The sequence below is a fragment of the Medicago sativa genome, chromosome 6 (genome assembly GCF_051527215.1).
Source record: "Medicago sativa cultivar Bolivia chromosome 6, Bolivia_mono, whole genome shotgun sequence".
In the NCBI taxonomy this organism is placed as follows: domain Eukaryota; kingdom Viridiplantae; phylum Streptophyta; class Magnoliopsida; order Fabales; family Fabaceae; genus Medicago; species Medicago sativa.
Window position 1 is genome coordinate 90,899,604 of NC_140754.1, and position 22,081 is coordinate 90,921,684.

At 31.9% G+C, this 22,081-nt stretch overlaps 1 protein-coding gene, 2 long non-coding RNA genes and 2 pseudogenes across 3 annotated transcripts; 4 read left to right on the forward strand and 1 right to left on the reverse strand.

Annotated features, from left to right (window-relative positions):
- Positions 1 to 2,454: 2,454 nt before the first annotated feature.
- On the forward strand, positions 2,455 to 3,378 carry LOC146918146 (uncharacterized). The gene is made up of 3 exons (XM_085717366.1): positions 2,455 to 2,596; positions 2,754 to 2,807; positions 2,898 to 3,378. The coding sequence occupies exons 1-3, from the start codon at positions 2,572 to 2,574 to the stop codon at positions 3,257 to 3,259; spliced, it is 441 nt and encodes a 146-aa protein (XP_085573492.1). The 5' UTR covers positions 2,455 to 2,571; the 3' UTR covers positions 3,260 to 3,378.
- Positions 3,379 to 7,811: 4,433 nt separating this feature from the next.
- On the forward strand, positions 7,812 to 9,338 carry LOC146918147 (uncharacterized). Its single transcript, XR_015014259.1, has 2 exons — positions 7,812 to 8,276; positions 8,672 to 9,338. It is a non-coding gene; the product is annotated as an uncharacterized LOC146918147 (long non-coding RNA).
- Positions 9,339 to 11,471: 2,133 nt separating this feature from the next.
- Positions 11,472 to 14,366, forward strand: LOC146918148 (pentatricopeptide repeat-containing protein At4g20740-like; annotated as a pseudogene).
- Positions 14,367 to 15,294: 928 nt separating this feature from the next.
- Positions 15,295 to 16,214, forward strand: LOC146918149 (uncharacterized). The gene is made up of 3 exons (XR_015016025.1): positions 15,295 to 15,523; positions 15,764 to 15,978; positions 16,100 to 16,214. It is a non-coding gene; the product is annotated as an uncharacterized LOC146918149 (long non-coding RNA).
- Positions 16,215 to 16,623: 409 nt separating this feature from the next.
- On the reverse strand, positions 16,624 to 18,241 carry LOC146918150 (uncharacterized; annotated as a pseudogene).
- Positions 18,242 to 22,081: the final 3,840 nt, after the last annotated feature.

The window sequence follows — 22,081 nt, forward strand, 5'->3', positions numbered from 1 at the left end:
AGATAAAGCTACAGCTAAGACAGCTGAAGTTCCAAACGAAGCTTGAGATGAAAGACATCCAAGATGAAAGAATTTTTTTTTGGTAGTGATCCAAGATGAAAGAATAGTTATAAGAAAAAGGGGCTCAAATGCTGTAATTAAAATTATGAAGTTGAGTGTAGAGTAAGAAAGGGGAACTGAACTATGTTCTGTTTTATCCTGAAGTTTCAAATAAAATCAAAAGTACGATTTTGAAATTGTTTCAAAATATATATTTTGGATTAAAATAAAATAAAATATATCATGGATCAGTTGATTTTGATGTTTTTCCAAATCTAAATTTATCTTTAAGAGATAAGCATTTATATGATGCTATGCAATTGAATGTTCACACTCATGGTTATAATTTTAAACCTGGAAGTGAAATAATGGCTATTTGTTATAGGATTTATTATAAAGTCCTTAATACTCTTAACCCTAAGGCAAAACAAATAAGTTTTCCTGGTACTACTACATTCAAACTAATCTGTTGACCTCTAATATTGCAACAAATAGGTTGATAAAATGGAATGAAATACATTTTCCTGAAACGTGGTCTCTACCACATGAAGTTGAACCTGAACCTATTCTTAACAAAGATATAGATCAGATTATTCAAACTACTGAAGGAGACATTGAAATCAAATCCACTCCTTAAAGAAGTTTTAAAATACCTATAAACATATCTTCTAGTTATTCTTCAAATGATTTTTATACTGCGCCTAGTAATTTGTCTAGAGTTTCTATTTCAGAGTCAACATCTAAAATCAAAGATGATTTAGAAACGGTTGAGCATATAATAATAAGTGAGAATAAAATTCCTCATGGTATATATCAGACTAATGATAGTCAGAATGAACATAGGAAATCACCTATTGAATCAGAGATGAGTTTTATCTCCCTAAACAATAATTTTTATGGACCTGTTTCCCGGAAGTGATTGGAGAAAATTCATCAATGATCAGAGGCGGAGCTCCTCATGGGCCAAGGTGGGCCATGGCCCACCCCCAAAAAATAATTCTTATTATATATATTATGTTTTGTAATATGTTTCAATGATTTTGTAGCATGTTGTAGTGGTTAACAACCTTTTTGCAAAGTCTTACGTGCTAGGTTCAACTCCTGCCAAAGCCATTTTCATTTATTCTTTTATTTTCTTTTGTATAAGAAAAAGCATAATTGTTAAAATAATTCTTCTTTTTTAATAAAACATAACTCCTTTATCCAATTTAAAATAATCTTTCCTTCCTTGCTCTTATTTTTGGGTACTTTCTTACTGTTATTTTCTGGTACAATTGTCTCTTTACTCTTTTTTTTTTTATACAAAGGGGACTTCAACTCCTTTTTTGTCAAAAAAATTCTCTTTTAAAACACATAACATATTTTTTTATACAAAAGAGGACCTCAACTATCTTTTATAACGCATAACACATAACATAAATGTTAAAATATCCTTAAAAAACATGATATCATAAAAATATTTAATTGTATACACACTATTTGTTAGGTAAAAAAAATACTATATTCTTTATTAAATTAAAATATATTTCATTATTGTACTTTTTTTTTTGGCAGAATTTCATTATTGTACTTGATTATAAGTATATTTTCTTAGGTAATGATCTTTTTTACATTACTATATATGTCATGTGTTTTATTTTAACTTTTTTTTTTTTTTACTCAGTCGTTTGATTCAATTCGATTTAATACTTATACATCTGTTTATTGAAGTCGAGTCATTTAATTTAGTCGTTAGGTTGAATGACCTAGTTGTTTGATCAATTATCTTGTACTTTATCTGGGTTGATAAACGGTTCAGATTTTAAAATACTGGTTTGAATTATATTCAACTAATAACAAATTTGTAGACATTCGAACTAACCAATGATAAAATGTACTTGTCAATGATGACAGTGGCGGAGCTAGGAAAATGATGAATTTATGATCGAGAAATACTATGAATTTCGTAAATGGTACTTTAAAAAGTTTGCCTCTTGGGAATTAACCAAGTTTAAAGATGATTATTATAATAATCTTGCTATTACTCAGGATTATGTTCCTTTTGTTAAATGGTTTATAAACTATTTTCTTAGCAAAACAAAAAAATGAAATTTTAGTTTTGAAATCTAAACCTTGGAATATTCTTGGTGAAGATATGATACTGAAATATATTTTATGTAAATTGGATTTAAATATCAAAGATATGGTTTTTGAAATTGTTTGAAAAGATATATTTTGGACTCAAATAAAATGAAAGATATGATTTTGAAATAGTTTTAGTTGATATATTATGGATTCAAATAAAATCAAAAGTACTATTTTGAAATTGTTTCAAAATATATATTTTGGATTAAAATAAAATAAAATATATTATTTTTGAAATTAATACAAAATATATATTTTGGATATCAAAATATATATATATTGAAATGAAAGGAGAACAAGCTCTCCATCTGTAGTCCTAACCTAATTTCCATCGATAGCACATTCTCAGTTCAACGCCGCGAATTTACCAATTCCTAACCTAATTTCTCCATCCTCTGTTGTTGTTCGATGGCATCTCTTTCAGAAAACCAAGGTAAGTAACTCCTGCTATCATCTCCCAATAGATTGATTCACTCCCTTTTGAAACCCTAACCTAACCTAATTGTTCGTGATTCTGAATTAACTTTGTGTTTAGTAGTTTAAAATCATCAATTCATTTGCTAATTCTTGATTGATTGATGACGATTCAGGAACACCACAAGTGAAAGCTATGGTTTTTCAGAGAGAACCCTCGAGTGTACGAGGTAATCAATGTGTTGTTGTTGTTGTTGTTTTCTTTTTGTTTTACAAATAAATTCCTTATTGATTGATTGTTGGAGAATGAATGAATGCAGAAGAAACTATTGCATCAGGCAAGAAGAACGCAGTTAATGTTATAGAAAGAAAAAGAATTCGGCCCTCTGTTCGAAGTGATGTTCAAAGTGATGATCACAAAACAACAGCAACAACAACAACTATTGCGGATTTGCTTGAATCTGATTACAGACGTACTTTAAATAAAGAAATTTCAATTTCATTCACTCTGGAACCGCCACCATCTGAACGCATGGTCAAAATACCTGAGAAGCAGCCAGACCTATGTCACTGTTATCGCACTGAAGAGTTAGACGGCCGCGAACATTGCCTGTGCAAAGGAAATATGCTTAGTGCTCGTTTTGAGCACTTGGATGATGATTACGAAGACTATTTTGAGTGATTTAGCACCACCTATTTTATTATTGAAATCATCTCTCATAAACATTTCTTTTGTTATTTTGGTTGTAAATAAATAAATGAATGGTTTTCTTTCTCAATAAATTTATTATTTATGTCTCATTCTTTCTCTTGTTACAATCTCCAACTCTCTATGGATTCGATAAAGGATAAAATTTAGTCATATGATGCTTGAAAGGATAAAATTTATGCTGTTGTGCTTTTTTTTTTTTTTTTTGTCATCTTTTATCTGAAATGTATACTTGAACGAGTTGATTGATAGGTGCATGATTCACGTGAGTACATTACTTGAATGAGTTTATTCAGGCAGGCATGTATCTGTTTTTAGAGAATATAAAACCTTACCCAAACCATTCAACAACTTGAGGAAGTCATCTTAGCTAATGGCGCCATAGATTCGCGAGCGACTACTGAACACAGATTTCTGAATTGCAAGTACACATTCTGAATCTGAACTAAAATTACTTAATGTTGTAAAACTGAGTGTTTTGTTGATCTTATGCGGCGACTTGAGGATTCATTCAACAGAGTTGTCCAATAATTGTGCACCAACTTTAGTGAGAAAATCTATAACTATAATGCCCTTGCATATGTAAGCAGAAATGCAACAGTTGAAAGACAAGCTAGTAATATAAGAGAGAACGACTAAGGCAGAGTCACAGCTATTTATCTGACTTATTTGTCTTCATTGTAAGCATCTATTTCAATTTTAAAGATGTTATTTGGTTGTTTACTTCAGGATAAACTAAATACAATTTTCAAGTTACTTATCCACTTCAAATATGCTTCCTGAGTCTCCAAAAGCAGAAAAATCTATAGCATCATAGATTCCCTAACAAGTGGTGGACCTTTAGATATTGTTTTTGCTTTAATTTTTTCCACAAATTGAAATCTGAAAATCTGTAGCCTAATATCTGTTTCACATTGATTCATAGTTTACTATATTTGTATTCAACACTCCTCAGATTTGGTGTGTCTCCGTATCGGACACATGTCTGTGTCAAAGTGGTATATTGTTGATCGTGAGGGTTGAATTTGTCGTTGACTAGAAACACAGGTACTTGCATGTACAATTTCTCTGTGGTTTCTCATTTTCAATCAATATAAGGGTATTTCAGTTACAAAGCCTTGTTCTGCAATCATTTGAGAATCCAGATTTTTACTTTTTACATACTTGTTTGAAGCCTTGATATCGTTATTCTTTGACAAAACATGATGCACGAGAATGGTGGGTATTCCAAGTTTCTTCAATCTTGTATTATTAGCAAAAGAAGGTTGAGGTGTGAGAGTAGATTAGCAGTCTTTGGTTCATATTAAAGGGTTGGCAAAGGTATGACTATATCAGGTGTGCCTTTTGGATATTTAGTTGTGGTATGATTAAATCAAAGGGAAATCAACATATTTCAATTGAGCAGTGTACTATAAGGCCTATTTGTTAGATTTTTCATGTGTGCATGTATATATGTGGGGATTTTTCTGCAATGTGCTTCAAATGCAGATTGTTAGTATTTTTTCTTGCTCTAATCAATATATATCTTGTACTTGATTTAGAGTTATTAATATATTATTTGGTCTTTAAAAAAAAAGATAAGAATTTCCATAATACACGTTGGACTAAACTCAAAATTTGAGAATTAGCATAAAACCTTGACGTCACTGCAAGGTTTGAGTAACATGGTTTGAAATAAATGTAACCTGGATTTACATATTTGCCTAAAATAGTGTGAAATTCATCTAAATTGGTAAGGTTTCCGATGACGCGGTCCACCACAAGTTTGTAATCAAGTTCGACGGTAACTTTTTCGATGCCTAACTCACCCATCCACAATAAAGCGTCATACAGTGCCAATGCTTTGGCCTCTTGAGGTGAAACAGATGCCTCTCTCCAAAGTAGCTTTCACAAAGTGGTCGTTTTGAATACACGTCCCCAAACCATAACATTATTATAGGCTAAAAATTGTTGCATTGTATAATACTGCTCCCGATCTGGTTTGATCCGAACTGCCTTCCTCACATCAGAACTGCAGACATGCCATATCATACCACAGATCGCACATTCTGCCATAGTGTTGAAATTGACCTATGATATGTTCGAACAATTTCAATGACAAACAATATGTATTGTCTGTGGTCACTTCTAGAGCATGAATTAATACTTATTACGGTGCTAATAGTATAGTAGCTGTTTGTGTTGGATCATCAGTACATATTATGTTTCCATCATATATAATTATATACACCACAATATTGTTTTCTCCCCCGGTTTTTGCACCATTAAATATATTGTGTTTTCATCATGGACCACAATATTTCATCATGGTACAAAGGCTCTTAGTTTTGATGTAACACTTGGAATTGGATGAAAGGAAAAATAGAGTAAAAGGAGAGTGTATATACCTTATAGTCCCTTTCTCAACTTAAAAGCACACAACTTCCACTTGCCTTTGTAACCCTTGCATGAAAGTAAAAACGAGAAAAATGTTAAAGGGATGGCCTACCCCATCACTGAAGGTGTGGAGTGATGTAAATTAATGAAAAGGATCCCTATTTATAAACTCACATGGGCTGTAAAGCTTTTTTTCTTCACTTGCATGCAATGAAAATATCAATGTTATAGGTATGATTTGATTTGGTTTTTGGGAAAGATGTGATTTGGTTTAAAATAATAATAATTTTGAATAAATTAATGCCTAATAATGATATAAACTGTTTTTTTGTTGATAATGATGTAGACATTTTGAAAATGTGTGGTTTGCACCTCAACTATTGTTAGAGTGTAAAGCAGTATGTGCATAAGTTCAATAAATGGAAAATGACAATACTCCTAGACCTCTAACAAAAAAATTTATGTGTGGTTTGCATAAAATTTTATTGTTAGAGGGATCATTATTTTTTAACCAATATTGAATGAAAGAAAATGGTCCCGCAATTATTTTTAAGTGGAGGGGAACCACGTAAAGAAGGACAATGGTGATGTAACATATAAAAGGACATAGAATCAAAGCTAGGAGTTCTAGGAGTGTTGTCATTTTCCATTTATTGAACTTTTTGTTAAAGAGAGAACTTTTATGCATATTTGATGATCCAAGGAAAAAAATGAAAAGATGTGCGATACAACTGTGTATCAATTATAGGAGCAAAATGGAAATAATTAGTAACCAAGAAAAAAAAGTAGTTTGGCTATGAATGGAAATGAATGTAATTTTGGTTTGATTTTTTTTTTAAACTGATGAGCCTATGAATTCATTTTGGTTTGATGATACATCATACATGTGTAACATAAATAATTGAGGTGAACTTTCATGTGTATTGCTTTTTCAACAAGCTGGATTTTGGATTTTGTTCTTAGTTTTGTTTAGTTTTTTGATATAATGTTCTTTTGTTCTAAGTGTTTTGATTTTTCTTGCATTGTGCTTTAAAATGAATCTATATTTGAACCAAATTTAGTAAAACTAATTAAAACTTGTGTAATGAACTTCTCAAATGAGTAAAAATGCTCTTTTTAATATGATTTTTTTTTGTTTCCTTAAAAGTATCTCAATGATATTATTAGTGTTTTCTTTAAATTTAAGACTTAAACATATTTGGTTTCACTACTTTTCATATTCACCATTTTTACCCTCGTCATTTTTAAATTTGAAAATAAAATCCTTACGTTAAAAATTTCACAAATTTTTACACAATTTTGAACCTAAAACTTATATTTATTGACGCGTAAAGTTCAACCGAGTTAACAAAATACATAATAGTGTAAGCCGAAAGTGAATGAGGGTGTGCACCTTAACTAATAATAATAATAATAATAATAATAATAATAATAATAATAATAATAATAATAATAATAATAATAATAATAATAATAATAATAATAATAATAATAATAATAATAATAATTATTATTATTATTATTATCATTATTATTATTATTATTATTATTATTATTATTATTATTATTATTATTATTATTATTATTATTATTATTATTATTATTATTATTATTATTAGTATAGCTTCTTCAAAAAAATAAAAATGATTATCATGTAATAATTAGAGAGTCAGAGTCATGGATTGGCCACATTCATATAATACTTTTATGGGGACATATCATTATTTTATTTACCATGTTAAATTATTGTTTAAAAATTCAAATAAAAAAAATTACAACCTTTTAAACAAATAAGACTTCAAAAATATAAATTGAATTGCTTTGCATTCATTGATTTATTAGTGCATTATATTCTATGTGACACAACAATAAAACTAAACTCAAAATTTAGTTTTAAGTAAAACTTAAAAAATTAGATGTATCGACATCGTAAATCAGCAATATTTAAAGAACAAAAATGAAATTTAAACCTAAATAACTTTTAAAAACAAAATAAAGTAACAATAAAGTAATAATTTTTCATGTAGCATAAAATTATAGTTTTTTTTTTTTGAAAGGAGCATAAAATTATAGATACATTGTAAATCCCTTTCATCACTCTATAAATAAGAGTACTACATATCCACCTCTTCAAACCTCTTTGGTCACTCACTAAAATTTTGTCCCTCATCATGCCATAAAAGAAAACAAAAGAGTTGGTGTATATGTTGCTTCTACCTTAACCCTTAGAAAATAAAGTTGAGGATTGATTTTTTTTGACAAATATTTTCTACTTATCTCAATTATTTTTACCTTTCTTCAGCTGCTAGAAACTTGAACGAACTTGTTCAAGACCTATCTCAGCTTCTTCATTACCATCACAACCCACTACTCTATGGCAAAATCTCCGTAAATTTAATCTGGTATGGTCCTAATCACTGATTTTTTTCACCTCACTTTCTTCTCCATCTTCACAACCAAACCAACCTTCAGTTTCAGCATATGGTGGAAAAAAACCAAACCAAGCCTCACATCACACGTTTGCTAAGCTCTTTAGATTTAAGGCATCATTTAATTTGACCGTGATTTCAATGATTACCTTTCAGTGGTGGAGATACACGTATCAAATCGCAAGGTTAGTGATACATGTATTGATTTATTTATGAACTTTTTTCCTTAATTTCTCCCTCTGTGATTGTTAAAAAATCACGAAATTTGTGGCACCAAATTCATAAAACGATGCTCAACGAAATCCCTGTACTTTTTTACATTAGTTTGCTCTGCATATATATCAAGACTGAGAAACGTCTTATTGTTTCTATTTTTACATAGATCTTTGCTAAATACATCGACTAATTAATCCCGAAAGCATCACGAATATAAAACTAACCAATAAAAAATTGCACATGTCCGGATTACATGGGAAGTGTCCGGATACATAACATCTTCAAATGAAGTTGTTTCTCTCTTCTAAAACGTTAGTTTGCTGTTGCTAATTTCATTGGCTAAGAGGGTTTTCATCAATGACAGGATGTTTGGTATCTTGCCGGAGATGCTGGTATGACTGATGTAGAGGACCTCGAGTTTGGAGATGGATGGTGGGATAGTGCCGACAAGGTTGGGTATATGCAAAAGAAAGAGAGGGAATCAAGCAAAGGGAGGTTAGTGACGGATGGTGGTAAAGAGACAGGTTTAGGGAGTTCGAGGTCCTCAAGAATAAGGCCACTGACGTGGTTGGGTTGTGTGCCTGTGCCGCAGCTGACAACCTTCCATTTGTTGCAGCAGTTAGTGGTTGGGTACCATGAAGAGATATTGGTTGGGTTTCCTAATTGTTTTTTGATCTGACGTGAATAACGGCCTAATTTATTGGCTGGTAAAACCTGATGGTTTCTATCATAGTTGGAATAATCACAACTGGGTAAAACAGGCTGATTGGAAGAATTGAATGAACAAGAATATAGTGTTATAATGATATTGAGATAATAATTTAGTTGTAATGATGTTTCAAATTTTCATATTTCTATATGTAATGATGTACGTCTTTAATTTTCATATTGCTGGCCTAAGCATTGTTAATATCCTTTCATTGGGTAAAAAGAGCTCTATTTTTGTTGGGAGAATTTCTTAGTCTACTTGTTGTGTAGTAAATAAATTCTTTCACTTGAATACAAAATAATTACCTCTTAATGTTGAGAAAGCTGTCTCTTAGTTATTAGAAACAAATTTGAAAGTATACAAATTACCTCTTAATGTTTTACAAACTTAGCTTTGCATGAGTTAGAGTGCATGACACTTTGTGAAAGCAAGGTAGTCAATTTATACAAGTTTTGTACAAGGATCAAGTATGTTATAGTACAATAAAAGTAAGAATCGAAAAATATGCTACAACATTGTTAGTGTTAGGAATAACAAGTTAGTGTTTGGGTTGCATTAACCATGCATTCGAGAAAACTGAGATGGTCCCTTGAACATGAACAATCTATAGACAGAATCAGAGTAAGCATGTTATGATACCAAAATTAAATTTCTATACTTTCTGTTGTGATTAGATTTTACCTTAAAGTGTGATATGCATCAACTCGGTCCACAAAATTAGACTCAAATAATTAAGAAATTTAGATATAATAGTGAATGTAACTATTGTATCCATCCGGAGTAGCTGTGTACATAACAATGTTTTTTACTTTTATGTTCAGCTAGTAACTTGTGATAGAAACTTCTTAGAATTTCATCTGACTTTCAAACAAGTTGTCCAATATCTCACACAAAAGCAGGATACAAATATATATACTATAGAATTGTAAGAGAATATAGGCCTGATTGATTTTTTTTTTTTTTTAAGAAGCTAAATTGACCCACCTAAATTAGCACCGGAGAGAATTGAACCTGAGACCTCGAGAAGGAGCACACTCCCAAATCCCAAGCCAATACCACCAGGGGGTTTAATATAGGGCCTTGATTTGCTAAGAGAATATAGGGCCCCGACACATTGTAACAAAAATACAGTTTTTTTTTTTAAATATTTAAAACTAGTTATTTATCCATATTCTCCACACTCAATGGACCATCCGATTTACAATTATTACAAAAAGGTTTTTCTTAAAGAAAACACAACATTTTCCTGTTTTTTTTTTTTTTTTTGGCATTGTTGTTGAAAAAAGTGGTGAAAATTTGGTTCTTGGGTTATGAGACTTATACTCCCTCCGTTTCAAAATGAGTGTCGCTTTAGCCAAAAAAAATTGTTTCAAAATGAATGTCACTTTACATTTCCAATACAACTTTAATTTTTTTCTTTCAACTTTACCCTCTCCAACTTTTCTCTCACACAATTTTCAATGCAACTTTAAGTTTGTCTTTTTCTTATAAAGTAAGGGCAATTTAGTAAAAGTGTTATGTCTAATGATTATTTCATTCCATTCCTTAATCTGTGTGCGGGCGATAATGAGAAGTGTAAAATTTTCATAACTTTTATACATTTGAAATGACCAATATGCAAATGTAAAAAGTCTTAAAATTTGAAGTGAAAATTTTATTTTGGATTGGCCCATAAGAAAGTGTAAAAAGTTATGAAAATTTTGAAGTAAATATTTTGCACCCAATTTTTCAATAGGCTTAAATATGCAAACCGTCGCTGTAATTTGGGTGTGTTTTGATTTTCGTCCTTGTAAAATGTTTTTTTTTAAAAACATCCTTGTAATTTTTTTTTTGTTTTAAAAAGGTCCCTGGCCCCACTTTTTTGCTGACATGGGATGGCTTTGGCCACGTGACAATTGCCGACTGTGCAACTTTTGCCACGTGGAAGTCCACGTCATTAAAAATTTAATTTTTTTTAAAAAAATCTGAAATTTTTTTTTTAAAATTAAAAAAACGGAAAATAAATAAAAAAATATTAAAAAATCATAAAAAAATACATTTTTATTAAATATGAAGAAAAAAATTGGAAATTAATGTTTTTCAAATCTAGAAATAAATTTTTGAAAAATAAAATTAAAAATTATAAAATCTCAAAATTTATAACTTTTGAAAATATAATTTTTAGTATTTTCAGAAAAAATGTAATATATAATTTTCAAAATAAAAAAAAAAAACCAATTTTCGAAAATTTAATTTTCAGTTTTTTTTATGATTTTTAAATTTATTTTTAGATTTTTTAAATTTTAAAAAAAGAATTTTCAAAATTTCAAAAAAAAATATTTTTTTAATTAAATATCGAAAATTTAATTTTCAGTTTTTTTTCCAATTTTAAAAAAAAATTCGGATTTTTTAATTTTAAAAAAGAATTTTGAAAAAAAACAAAAAATAATTATGTGGAATGCTACGTCATCGCCACATGGCAAATGTTGCACAGTCAGCAACTGACACGTGGCCAAAACAATGCCACTTCACCTGAATAATGGGGCAAGGGACCTTTTTAAAACAAAAAAAAATTTACAGGGATGTTTTTAATTTTTTTTACAAGGACGAAAATCAAAACACGTCCAAATTACAGGAACGGTTTGCATATTGAAGCCTTTTCAATATAGATGTCTAAAAACTGATCAAAATCCATGTGGAGGGGAAAATAAACAAAGCAAGACCAGCCCAAACCAAAACCAAAAGAAAAGGAATGAAACGGTGTCCTCGTTTATTTATAGCTATAAGACCACTTGAAAAAATAATAATTAAATTAAGGGACAAATTAAGTCTAATTTTTATTTTAAGTAAATGTGCAAGTACAATGGAATTAAAGTGATATTAATCAAGTTTTCTTGTGAGAGAAACTCCAACTTCTGTCTAAACTTTCTTTCTTCTTCATTGATGAGGGGGTGGTTTTAGGTTATTTTTTTACCTAGAATCACCCATCTACATCTTTTTCTCATTTTCTTTCGATCTAAATAAGTGGTTTTCACATATATAAGTTTTTCCTTTTGTGTATTTTGTGATTTCGTCGTCTAAGTGCGGCGTTGTGTTGTTCGTCGTCTTGTGCGGTGTTCGATTTCGCGTTTTATTGCGTTGTTCGTTTAGTTCCTATTGAAAGATCGACATCAGTCAATTACAAATTCAATTAATGAGTTGGGCGTCAACGTTGCAGACCTGAAACATGGATATTTCAGTGGCTTAGATTTTATCATATTATTTATCGGCATTTTACCGTTATATACTATTAATCTGGGTGTTTTGTTCACATATTCACCCTCTACGTTTTTAACATATATAATGTTTATATATGATGTAGTTTAAAAAAAAAAAAAAGAAGTAAATGTGCAAGTACAACGGAAATGGATCCCCGTCCCCTCATGCTTTTCCCACATAGAAACTCTTGTGTGAACCAGGACCAAGAAATTTGGTTTGGTCACACATAGAGTTTTTTCCTTCTCTATCTCTTCACAAATAAACAAATACTTTCTATTTTCTCTCTCTTCTCTCTTCTCTCTCTTCTTTCTTTGGTTGTGACCAAAGAAAATTTCTTGGTCCTGGACCACCTAAGAATTTCTCTTTCCCACAAAGTACAAACAACAATGAACTAAACTAGTCTACGTAAGCTAAAGAAAGAACATAAAAAATAAAAGGTTGTTTTCGTAATTTTGTTTAGCCTAATCCCTGAATATAAATTGGAACGCTGGGAAGAAAGCAATCGGCGGCCGACATAGATTTTGGTACTGTGTTGCGCAACAATGTTGTCAATGTTGATAAGATATGGTCGTACTGTTTCAGTTTCTTCTATTATTCCCAACAACAACAACAAGTTTCCTCCTATTAGTCGTTTTGTTTCGTCCTCCTCGTACGCCTCCAAATTAGGTTTCATTCCTTTCCCAGATTGGAGTGATCATCCTTACAATATACCTCATCCTGTGGAAACATTCGATACTCTCTCATCTGGTGTTTCATGTTTCAATATCATGCTCTCTCAAGGTGTGGCCTCCATATCCGATTATAACTTTATTTTTGAAAACCTCGCTAAAATTGGGTCTTACAACACTGTTCTGTCCCTTTTCAAAAAATTGGACGAATCTACCCAATTCAGCAGACATCACTTGCGTAGTGTTTCACCAGACATTCACACTTGGGCTATCCTCATCTCATGTCACTCTACCATAGGTAACATGTCTTCAGCTATCTCTCTTTTCCATAAGATCATCGACACCGGTCATCATCCTACTACTGCTACTTTGTATAATCTATTAGAAGGTTTTTGTCGCAAACATGAGATTCACAAAGCAATGCACTTCTATAATGACATCATACTTAAAAAAGGTTTTCAGTTGGACCATAATTGTTATCTTATTCTCATTAAGAAATTATGTGAGGTAGGAGAAACCCACATAGCTATACAGTTGCTGAGGCATGCACTACAGATTGACAAAGAACCAAAAGATGGTGGTTTTACTCTCACATGCTTGTTTAACTTAATCATATTCAGGCTCTGCAAAGATAGACTTGTAAATCAAGCCTATGATTTATATTCTGAAATGATCTGTGTTAAAAACATCGAGCCTAATTCTGCCACATATAATCATCTAATCTATGGTTATTGCATCCTCGGTCAATTTAAACAAGCACTTGGCTTCTTTATTGAATTCGAGGCATCACGAATCATCTCTCCAACTCCTCCTACTTTAGTTACTGAACAAGATGTGAAGTCTGCTAAAAGTGTAGCTGCTGTGATGATAAAAGGTGGTGTTAAACCTAATGTTGCTAGTTACCACTCGGTTTTTGATGGACTATACAAAAGCCAAGGTGGATCAAGAAGTGTTGTCATGAATAAGATTGCACAAAAGGTCGAAACTTTGCTACTTTCCAAACCTGACATGCTTACTGTTAATTATGATTGAACAACAACATACTATATAAAGTGGGCTTGTTTGGTGAAACATCGAAAGACAATTTGGTTGCATTCTAGTTGATGATGCTGAAACACCAAGGAGTCTCTATCTGTAAGATATATGGCAATAAGGATGGCACAAAAGATCTTGTTTGTGCAATGTAGATTAATTACATGCATTCTAGTTTGCTAATAAAATGACCATGTTTTTGCTTTTGCTTTTAGTTTTAGTTTCACTTCTATTTTAATTATGTCTGGATTTGGGCAATATATGTGTATGTCCTTCAAACAGATTGGAGGTATCCATGTTTCTTGTTTTATGCTCTTTGATTATATAATATGCCTATGTTTGTCTTGGCTTGTGACATTTTCTTTAAAGCCTGAATCAATTATATATCATTGTAGTTTGCAATGTTTCTCCTATACTGTACTTAAACTGAGTTGAGATATTTCTTCATGATAGTAGTTTCAGTTTCAGCCATATAATTTTTTCCACTTTTCTCGCGACTATCTGCTAGATGGACAGCACAATATTATGAAATCTTAATTGGGTCTTCATAGACACGGCGCTGCTTGTAATGGAGTGTTGGTAGCATGTAGAGGCATTGCTAGAGATGCAAATATTTGTTTCCTCTATTCAACTTTGAACTTTGTTCCATTGATTTCCGTTGTACTTGCACATTTACTTTTTTTTTTTTTTTTTTTTTAAACTACATCATATATAAACATCGTTAAAAACGTAGAGGGTGAATATGTGAACAAAGCACCCAGGTTAATAGTATATAACGGTAAAATGCCTACAAATAATATGATAAAATCTAAGTCACTGAAATATCCATGTTTCCGGTCTGCAACGTTGACGCCCAAATCATTAATTGAATTTGTAATTGACTGATGTCAATCTTTCAATAGGAACTAAACGAACAACACAATAAAACGCGAAATCAAACACCGCACAAGACGACGAACAACACAACACCACACTTAGACGACGAAATCACAAAATACACAAAAGGAAAAACTTATATATGTGAAAACCACTTATTTAGATCGAAAGAAAATGGGAAAAAGATGTAGATGGGTGATTCTAGGTTAAAAAATAACCTAAAACCACCCCCTCATCAATGAATAAGAAAGAAAGTTTAGAGAGAAGTTGGAGTTTCTCTCACAAGAAAACTTGATTAATATCAATGTAATTCCATTGTACTTGCACATTTACTTAAAATAAAAATTAGACTTAATTTGTCCCTTAATTTAATTATTATTTTTTCAAGTGGTCTTATAGCTATAAATAGCGATCTAAGTGTAGGCATCTGAAATGATATAAGTTCTTTCCTTTCAAAAAAAAAAAAAAAGTGTAGGCATCTATCAATTTCAATTTCAATTTCATTTCATATTGTTTGTTTCACTTATAAACAATCTCTTAATTTTGATTGATTCTGGATAACACAAAGCAGGAATACGATGCTATCCCCCATCCACCTGGTTTAGCTGGCGGTATTGTACCCTTCAATTTAAGCCGCCGTCAAGATGTGCTCCCTACTCTCGAAAAACTCTGCAAGGTTGCTTTGAATAAGCAGGTTGGTTCAATACTTAATAATATTGTAGTATGTTTGTTTGTTCATTAATTAATAAACTAATTCTTCTTCTTACTTATTTATTACACCCTCCGGTCACTATTATAAGCAAAATTTTGCATTTTAAATTCATTTATTAAATGATGTATGTGGTCTATAATAAAGACCATATACATCATTAATTGAATGAATCTAGAATGCAAAATTTTGCTTATAATAGTGACCGGAGGGTGTATTAATTAGGGTCCAACTTTTGTGTTTCATAATGTTGTCAAGTGTACCCATCCTGCTGGTACTGATTTAACTGCTGGTAGGGTGTATTACATTACTTTTCAAGCAACAGAGAAAGGAAAACCTGATCTAACAACTTTCCAGACTCATGTAGTTCAACATGGTGATGATGTTGATGTCAAAGAGTTTGTCATTAAAACCTAATACACTCCGCCATGATGGTTATGGTTAGTAATCATAACAACATATCCATCTTTTCATTTTACCATACATATACTTTGCTGCTGCTGCATTATATGTAATCACACCGGTATGCTCCTAACCCTTAATTATGTATTCCTTTTGCAGGAATCTACCTGCCATGGATATGCTTGTTTTGGTATTTATGTCACTCATGTTTGTTATCTATCTATCTATCTATCTGTGTAATTCGGATGATATCTCTCACTGTTTCATATGAACATATCTATGTCTTGGATCCTTTAGAGTTTCGTTTCTTTCTTAGAGTTTCGTTTCTTTCTTAATTTGATCCGCGAACCATTATGTCTGTCTGTATTTTCTCCCATTGAATGACTAGAAGTTGTTATGTCACAGTCATTTATTACTTCCATTGCTAAATTCATGTCTCATAATTCATGATTGTGGAATGCTGAAACCGTGTATTAGATCTTAACCTGATCTGAAATTAAGTTAATGTGATCTTCTTGCCTTTGTGGTTTGATATTTGAGCTCTCTCTCTCTCCTCTTTTCATGTTTTGGATTTTGGTGTTATCAATCACATTTGGAGGTTAACAAAAAATCTGCCTTGGTGCCACTATCCTTCACAAATTGGCCACACGGCCAGTGGCGTTGCCAGGACCCAGGGTCAGGAGGTTCAAAATTATAAACTTTAATTTATAATAAATATAATAATATATAACCAAAAAATTACATTGTATTCAATTTACAATGTACTCAAAAAACTTCATCCATTCTTTACAAATGTCCCCTACGCGGTGCCATGTTCTGAAATCGTTGAATAATCAACTCATCATCAATTTTGTCAGCCACATCTCTCTCAATATAAGTCACGAGACAATCATTCATCAAATCATCTCCCATTCGATTACGCAATCTAGACTTCACAATCTTCATAGCAGAAAAGGCTCGTTCAACGGTTGATGTGGCAACGGGCAAAATCATTGCTAACTTCAAAAGTCCATAGACTAAAGGATAATCAATATGTTTTTTGTGTGCAACCATTTTTTTTGAAAGATCACTTATTCCTTTGAAAGATGCAAATTCAACACTCCTACGCATATCAAAGATGTAAGTCTCAAGTTGACTATCAAGCAACTCCAATGAAGTTGGAGAAAATTCAATTGGATAAAACTTTGCAAATTCAATTAACTTTGCTTTGTCAAATTTAGAGAATGAGTTGTTTGGGCACAAACACTCCATACAAATGAGCAACCGACTATTTGTCTCATTAAAACGATTATTAAGTTCTTGAAGTTGCATGTCTACAACCGTATAAAATAATTCAATGCGGTAATGATTCCCTATTGTGATAGATTCAGAATTACCTCCACGTTTTGACTTCCCACGGAAGAATATATCATCCATGCTAGGAATGTTAATGTCATGCTTATTGCAAAATAAAATTACCTCCTCCAATAAAGGTTCCCATCCATCATCTCTTAGAGCTTGTAATAGCTCCTTTGTGATGCTAACTAGGTTCATAGCATTGACGATGTCTTGATCTTTCCTTTGCAATGCTTGTGACAATTCATTTGAAATACCTAAGACCTTTTTCTCTTAGCAAACCATCTAAGCAATTCAAGGAAGTTTCCTTGATTAGAAGATTCTATTTTTTCATCATGACCACGCAAAGGCAATCCTTGCTTCAATAGAAGTCGAATACAATCAAGTGAGGCCGTCAACCGCCTTCGGTATAAGTTACGAGTTGTTTGAGAATGCTTAGACATCAAACCTTCAATATGTTGATCTTGTTTCATCAAATCTCCACATTTCTTCCAAGCAATATTGTGAGCAGAATTAGGGCCTGCTCCAACATGTGATGAGAGTGTGGCTTTTTTATTCCAACTTGTGAATCCCTCTGTTATAAATGTATCACCACCACCTTGTTTTCCAAAATCAGGTCTAAAGAGATAACAACACAAACAAAATGCGGCGTCTTTTTCGATACTATACTCTAACCAATTACTAAATTCATTAAACCAAGAGGGACAAAATCTTCTCATTGAATTTCCAATTTTTCTTTGAGGAAAATTATGTTGATTAGGTTGGCATGGTCCTTTTTGTAGATATGCTCGGCGTATTTTATCTTGATCATTTGGATGGTATGTTGACATTTTGGGCCGTATTCCTGGATCCGATGGTAACTCTTCTAATTTACATGAAACATGTTGAGAACTAGATCCTTGCTCATGGGATGGTCTTGATCTTTTGAAAAAATTCTGCATAACTCCTACAACAACCAACACAATAATAAACTCTAAGATTCAATGAGCATGATATGAAAATATGAACAAAAGTTAAAAACATTATCACAGTATCATGACTGATAAAAGTATGGAAGTATTATTAATAGAAGTTCAAAACAATGTCATAGAATTATAGAAACAGTGGCCAAAAGAACAAAACAAGAGAACATACAGCCGCTAACCATTATACACTTTTGGAGGAACAAAAGAACATACACAGTAACAATCAATTTCGGCCATTCCAATTCTCAGTTCATATTACAACACTTTAAACCAATTCTCAATTCTCCATTCCAATTCGGCCATTCCAATTCCCAGTCACTTTAAACCAATTCTCCAATCAATTTCACAACACAAACATATCATTAGGACCCTCAATTGCATATTCAACCAAACAATTTATCAAAATTGAAGTTATGTAAAAAATCCCAAATTTAAAAACCCTAAACCAAAGATTTATAATTGATTACCTTGGTGGTAGATTCAATGTCTTTGAAGGTTTTTAATGTCCCTTTGTAGTTGCACGACGACAGAGGACGACGAAATCAGCCAGAGAGAGTGGTGGTTTGCGAGAAGATTTTTGAGATGGATCAGAGAACTCAATCGATATTAGTTAGAGAGAAGTTAGAGAGAGGTTAAATTGTGCAAGTGATTAAAATGAAAGTGGTTTGGGTATAGGGCAGCTGGTGCAAAAAAAAAAATATGAGCAGGTTCAATGTACAAAAAACATAGGGGTATATGTGAAAAAATTAAAAGTTGAGGGTTGGCAAGTGCATCCCCTGAGCACTATGTAGACCCGCCACTGCACACGGCTGTAAAAAAAATTCTGCCACTACAATCGTCCATGGCACTAGTTGAAAATACTCCTAGCTGGTGGTAAATTAGGGAAATTGTGTTTTTGTTAGGGACCATGAGGAAATAGACCCCATTTTTGGAATGTATGTTTATCATAGTAAACGTTTCAAGGGGCACTGTTAAGCTGGGAAATGAAGGAGAGTAGTGGCATTACGTGCGAGGGTAATGTGTGACTCATTCTGTTAAGTCGTTAGAGTAGTGGCATATGTGGAATTTTTGTCCGTTGGCCTAAAGCAAGGGATTTAGTGACCTATCCCTTGGGCCGACCTTGAGAAGCATTATTCAATGAGTAGAGTCCTTGCTGATAGAGAATATTGGGTAATACAAGAAATGCATTAAAAAGTTAGAAGAACAAAAGGGAGGGACTAGAGAATCTCTACACTATTCAGTTATATATTCTTACGCTCACTCCTCGATGTTCACCTTTGATCCTCACCACTTACGTGTCCACGTGTCTCGTTGTTATAACGAACTCGCTGCCCTTATTTGATGACTTGGTTTTCTCTATTCGGATCATTACACACAGTCTCAATGCAAGTGACATTTTATACAAACTTTTTACTTGTGTTTTTAACTGTTGTCTGCTATACATTTTCATAGCAATTTCTAGGAACTAATTTTCATACCATACGCTTCTATTTTGTAAATAAATCTCCTTTTGTGTTGTTTACACATTTTCGATGTGGAACCTGAAAACAAACTAATTGGTGCTGCTAATATTGTATTTGGGACTATGCTTTTACTATTCTCCTATTATTATTGTAAAATGTGTATATGAATAACTCTAATCACCAATCAGGACTTCTTAGTCTTTGGATAAATTTGAAATATATATATGAATATCAATTTTATTTGTTCCATTGCTTGAACATTCTATTCTTTCTGATGAACTACTATACAATTCCGAACAAACATAACTTACAGTAAGGCTAGAAATTCACTGAGTTGGTAGTCTAGACTGAGTTTTCTATAAAGAATTTTTTATTCCAAAAATAAGAGAAAGTAGAACGTGAGAGAATGAAAGAGGAATGAAGGAGAGGAATGAAAAAGATGAAATGTATGAGGGAAGATAAGTATTCAATTTTGAAATTTTAGTGGAAGTGGAAAAAAATAGAAAAACTCAAATGTGGAAAGATATTATTTTTTAGAAAAAATTTAATGTGTAGTTGGCACTGTTCTTCACCGTATGTAACCCAATTATCCGGACCTTAGCTTAATGTAGCTTAATGTGGCTTCAGACTCTTCTCATCAGTCCGGACGATGAATTTTTGGCCCAAAAGGTAATGTCAGAATTTTGACAAACCTACCCTGCATAGGACAAAAAAAAAAATACAAGTTCTTGCATTTCATATCTCAACCACATGCTCCAAGAAGCTCCTGTCAATGTCAACTATATGAGTGGTGACAGTTCCTCTATTCCTGCTAGGTCTTTGATGTTTGTTGAATACATATCTATTTAAGAGTATCACCAATATTAAAAGGATGTCGGCTTCTACGACATAGCCCCAATGTTGTCTCCACCTTATACGGCGTTAATATCCCCTGTGGTGGCTGCCACTGCATTTGTATCCCCGCCGTTGCTGCATCCTCTTCCTCGTACTACGCCATCTCTCTATTTGTGCTAGTTACTTAAGTTGAAGACGGTTTTGTAAAATGGGAAATACATAATGTATTTAAAATGGTTTTGGTAAATGTGATAGTGTTTCATGTGCATCTAAGAAAGCATCATCGTCATTCTAATAGATTCTCAGCACAAAGACCAAAAAAAATAAACAGCTAGAAACTTTGGATCTGGTTTGATATAAAATGCCATGACTTAAACTAATGAGATAATGAAAAGGCTTATAGTTTCTATTCTGAATGAATGAACCTATATAAGCATTGAGATAATAATAATAATACTAAGAAAAGAGAATTGAATTGAATTGAGAATGAAAAAGAACATACCTCTTGGAGAAAAAAAAACGAGAGAAAGAAAGTTCCACTTACCTTATAGCACTCTTGAGTCCCACATCGATAAAAACTTAAACATCACACACCAAGTTTACCTATAAAATAATATTCGTCTGTGTCATAGTTCATCATAACTATTTGGGCCCATTTCCTTTGTGTTGTCCACTTGGTATACTGATATTTTCTATGGTGGTGCTGCCAAAAAAAATGATTTTAATTTAATTTAATTAAATTAATCAATTTTTGACAGTCCTCGCATAGAAGGAATCAATGCACCATAATCTACAAATATTTTTCCAGTGGCTGATGTTGGCAAAGTTGTCAAGTTGCAAAATTTTTTTAATCTAGGTAAAAAAGTTTAATATTCTTGTGTGAATTGGATTTCAAACTATAAGCCTTTTCTTTAATAAATATTCTTGAAATCCAATTCACATAAATAACTTTTTTATTAAAGAAAAAATATTTTTCAGGTGGTTAAAATAGCCAGGTCCTAAGAAAGAATATTTACCTACATCCGTCTATTTTTTTTTTTACCTAGATTAAAAAAATTTAAACCTGAATTTATTGTTCCAAATATTAGTTGCAATTAGATATTAACATCATTGTTACATTTAGATAACAAACTTGTTGAGCTCGCAATTACGGTCAAGCAAAATGACAATTCCATTGTATCAAAGTTTTTCCATTCGCAATTAAGGTCAAGAGAGACATCCAAACGAAGTTCCAAACAAAGTCAGCTGAAGTCAGCTAAGTCAGCTGAAGTTCCAAACGAAGCTTGAGATGAAAGACATCCAAGATGAAAAAATACTTATAAAAAAAGGGGCTCAAATGCTGTAATTAAAATTATGAAGTTGAGTGTAGAGTAAGAAAGATATATAACTATTGTAATGTGCATGTGTAATATTCTGGTTTTGAATCATTCTTCAGAATTATTGTCATCAATATAGTATTCGTATTGTGCAAATTGTCTGTTTCTCTTCAGATTCTATCAGTATAACATTTAAATCTAGCAAGGGTTATGGATTGGTTTTTTTTT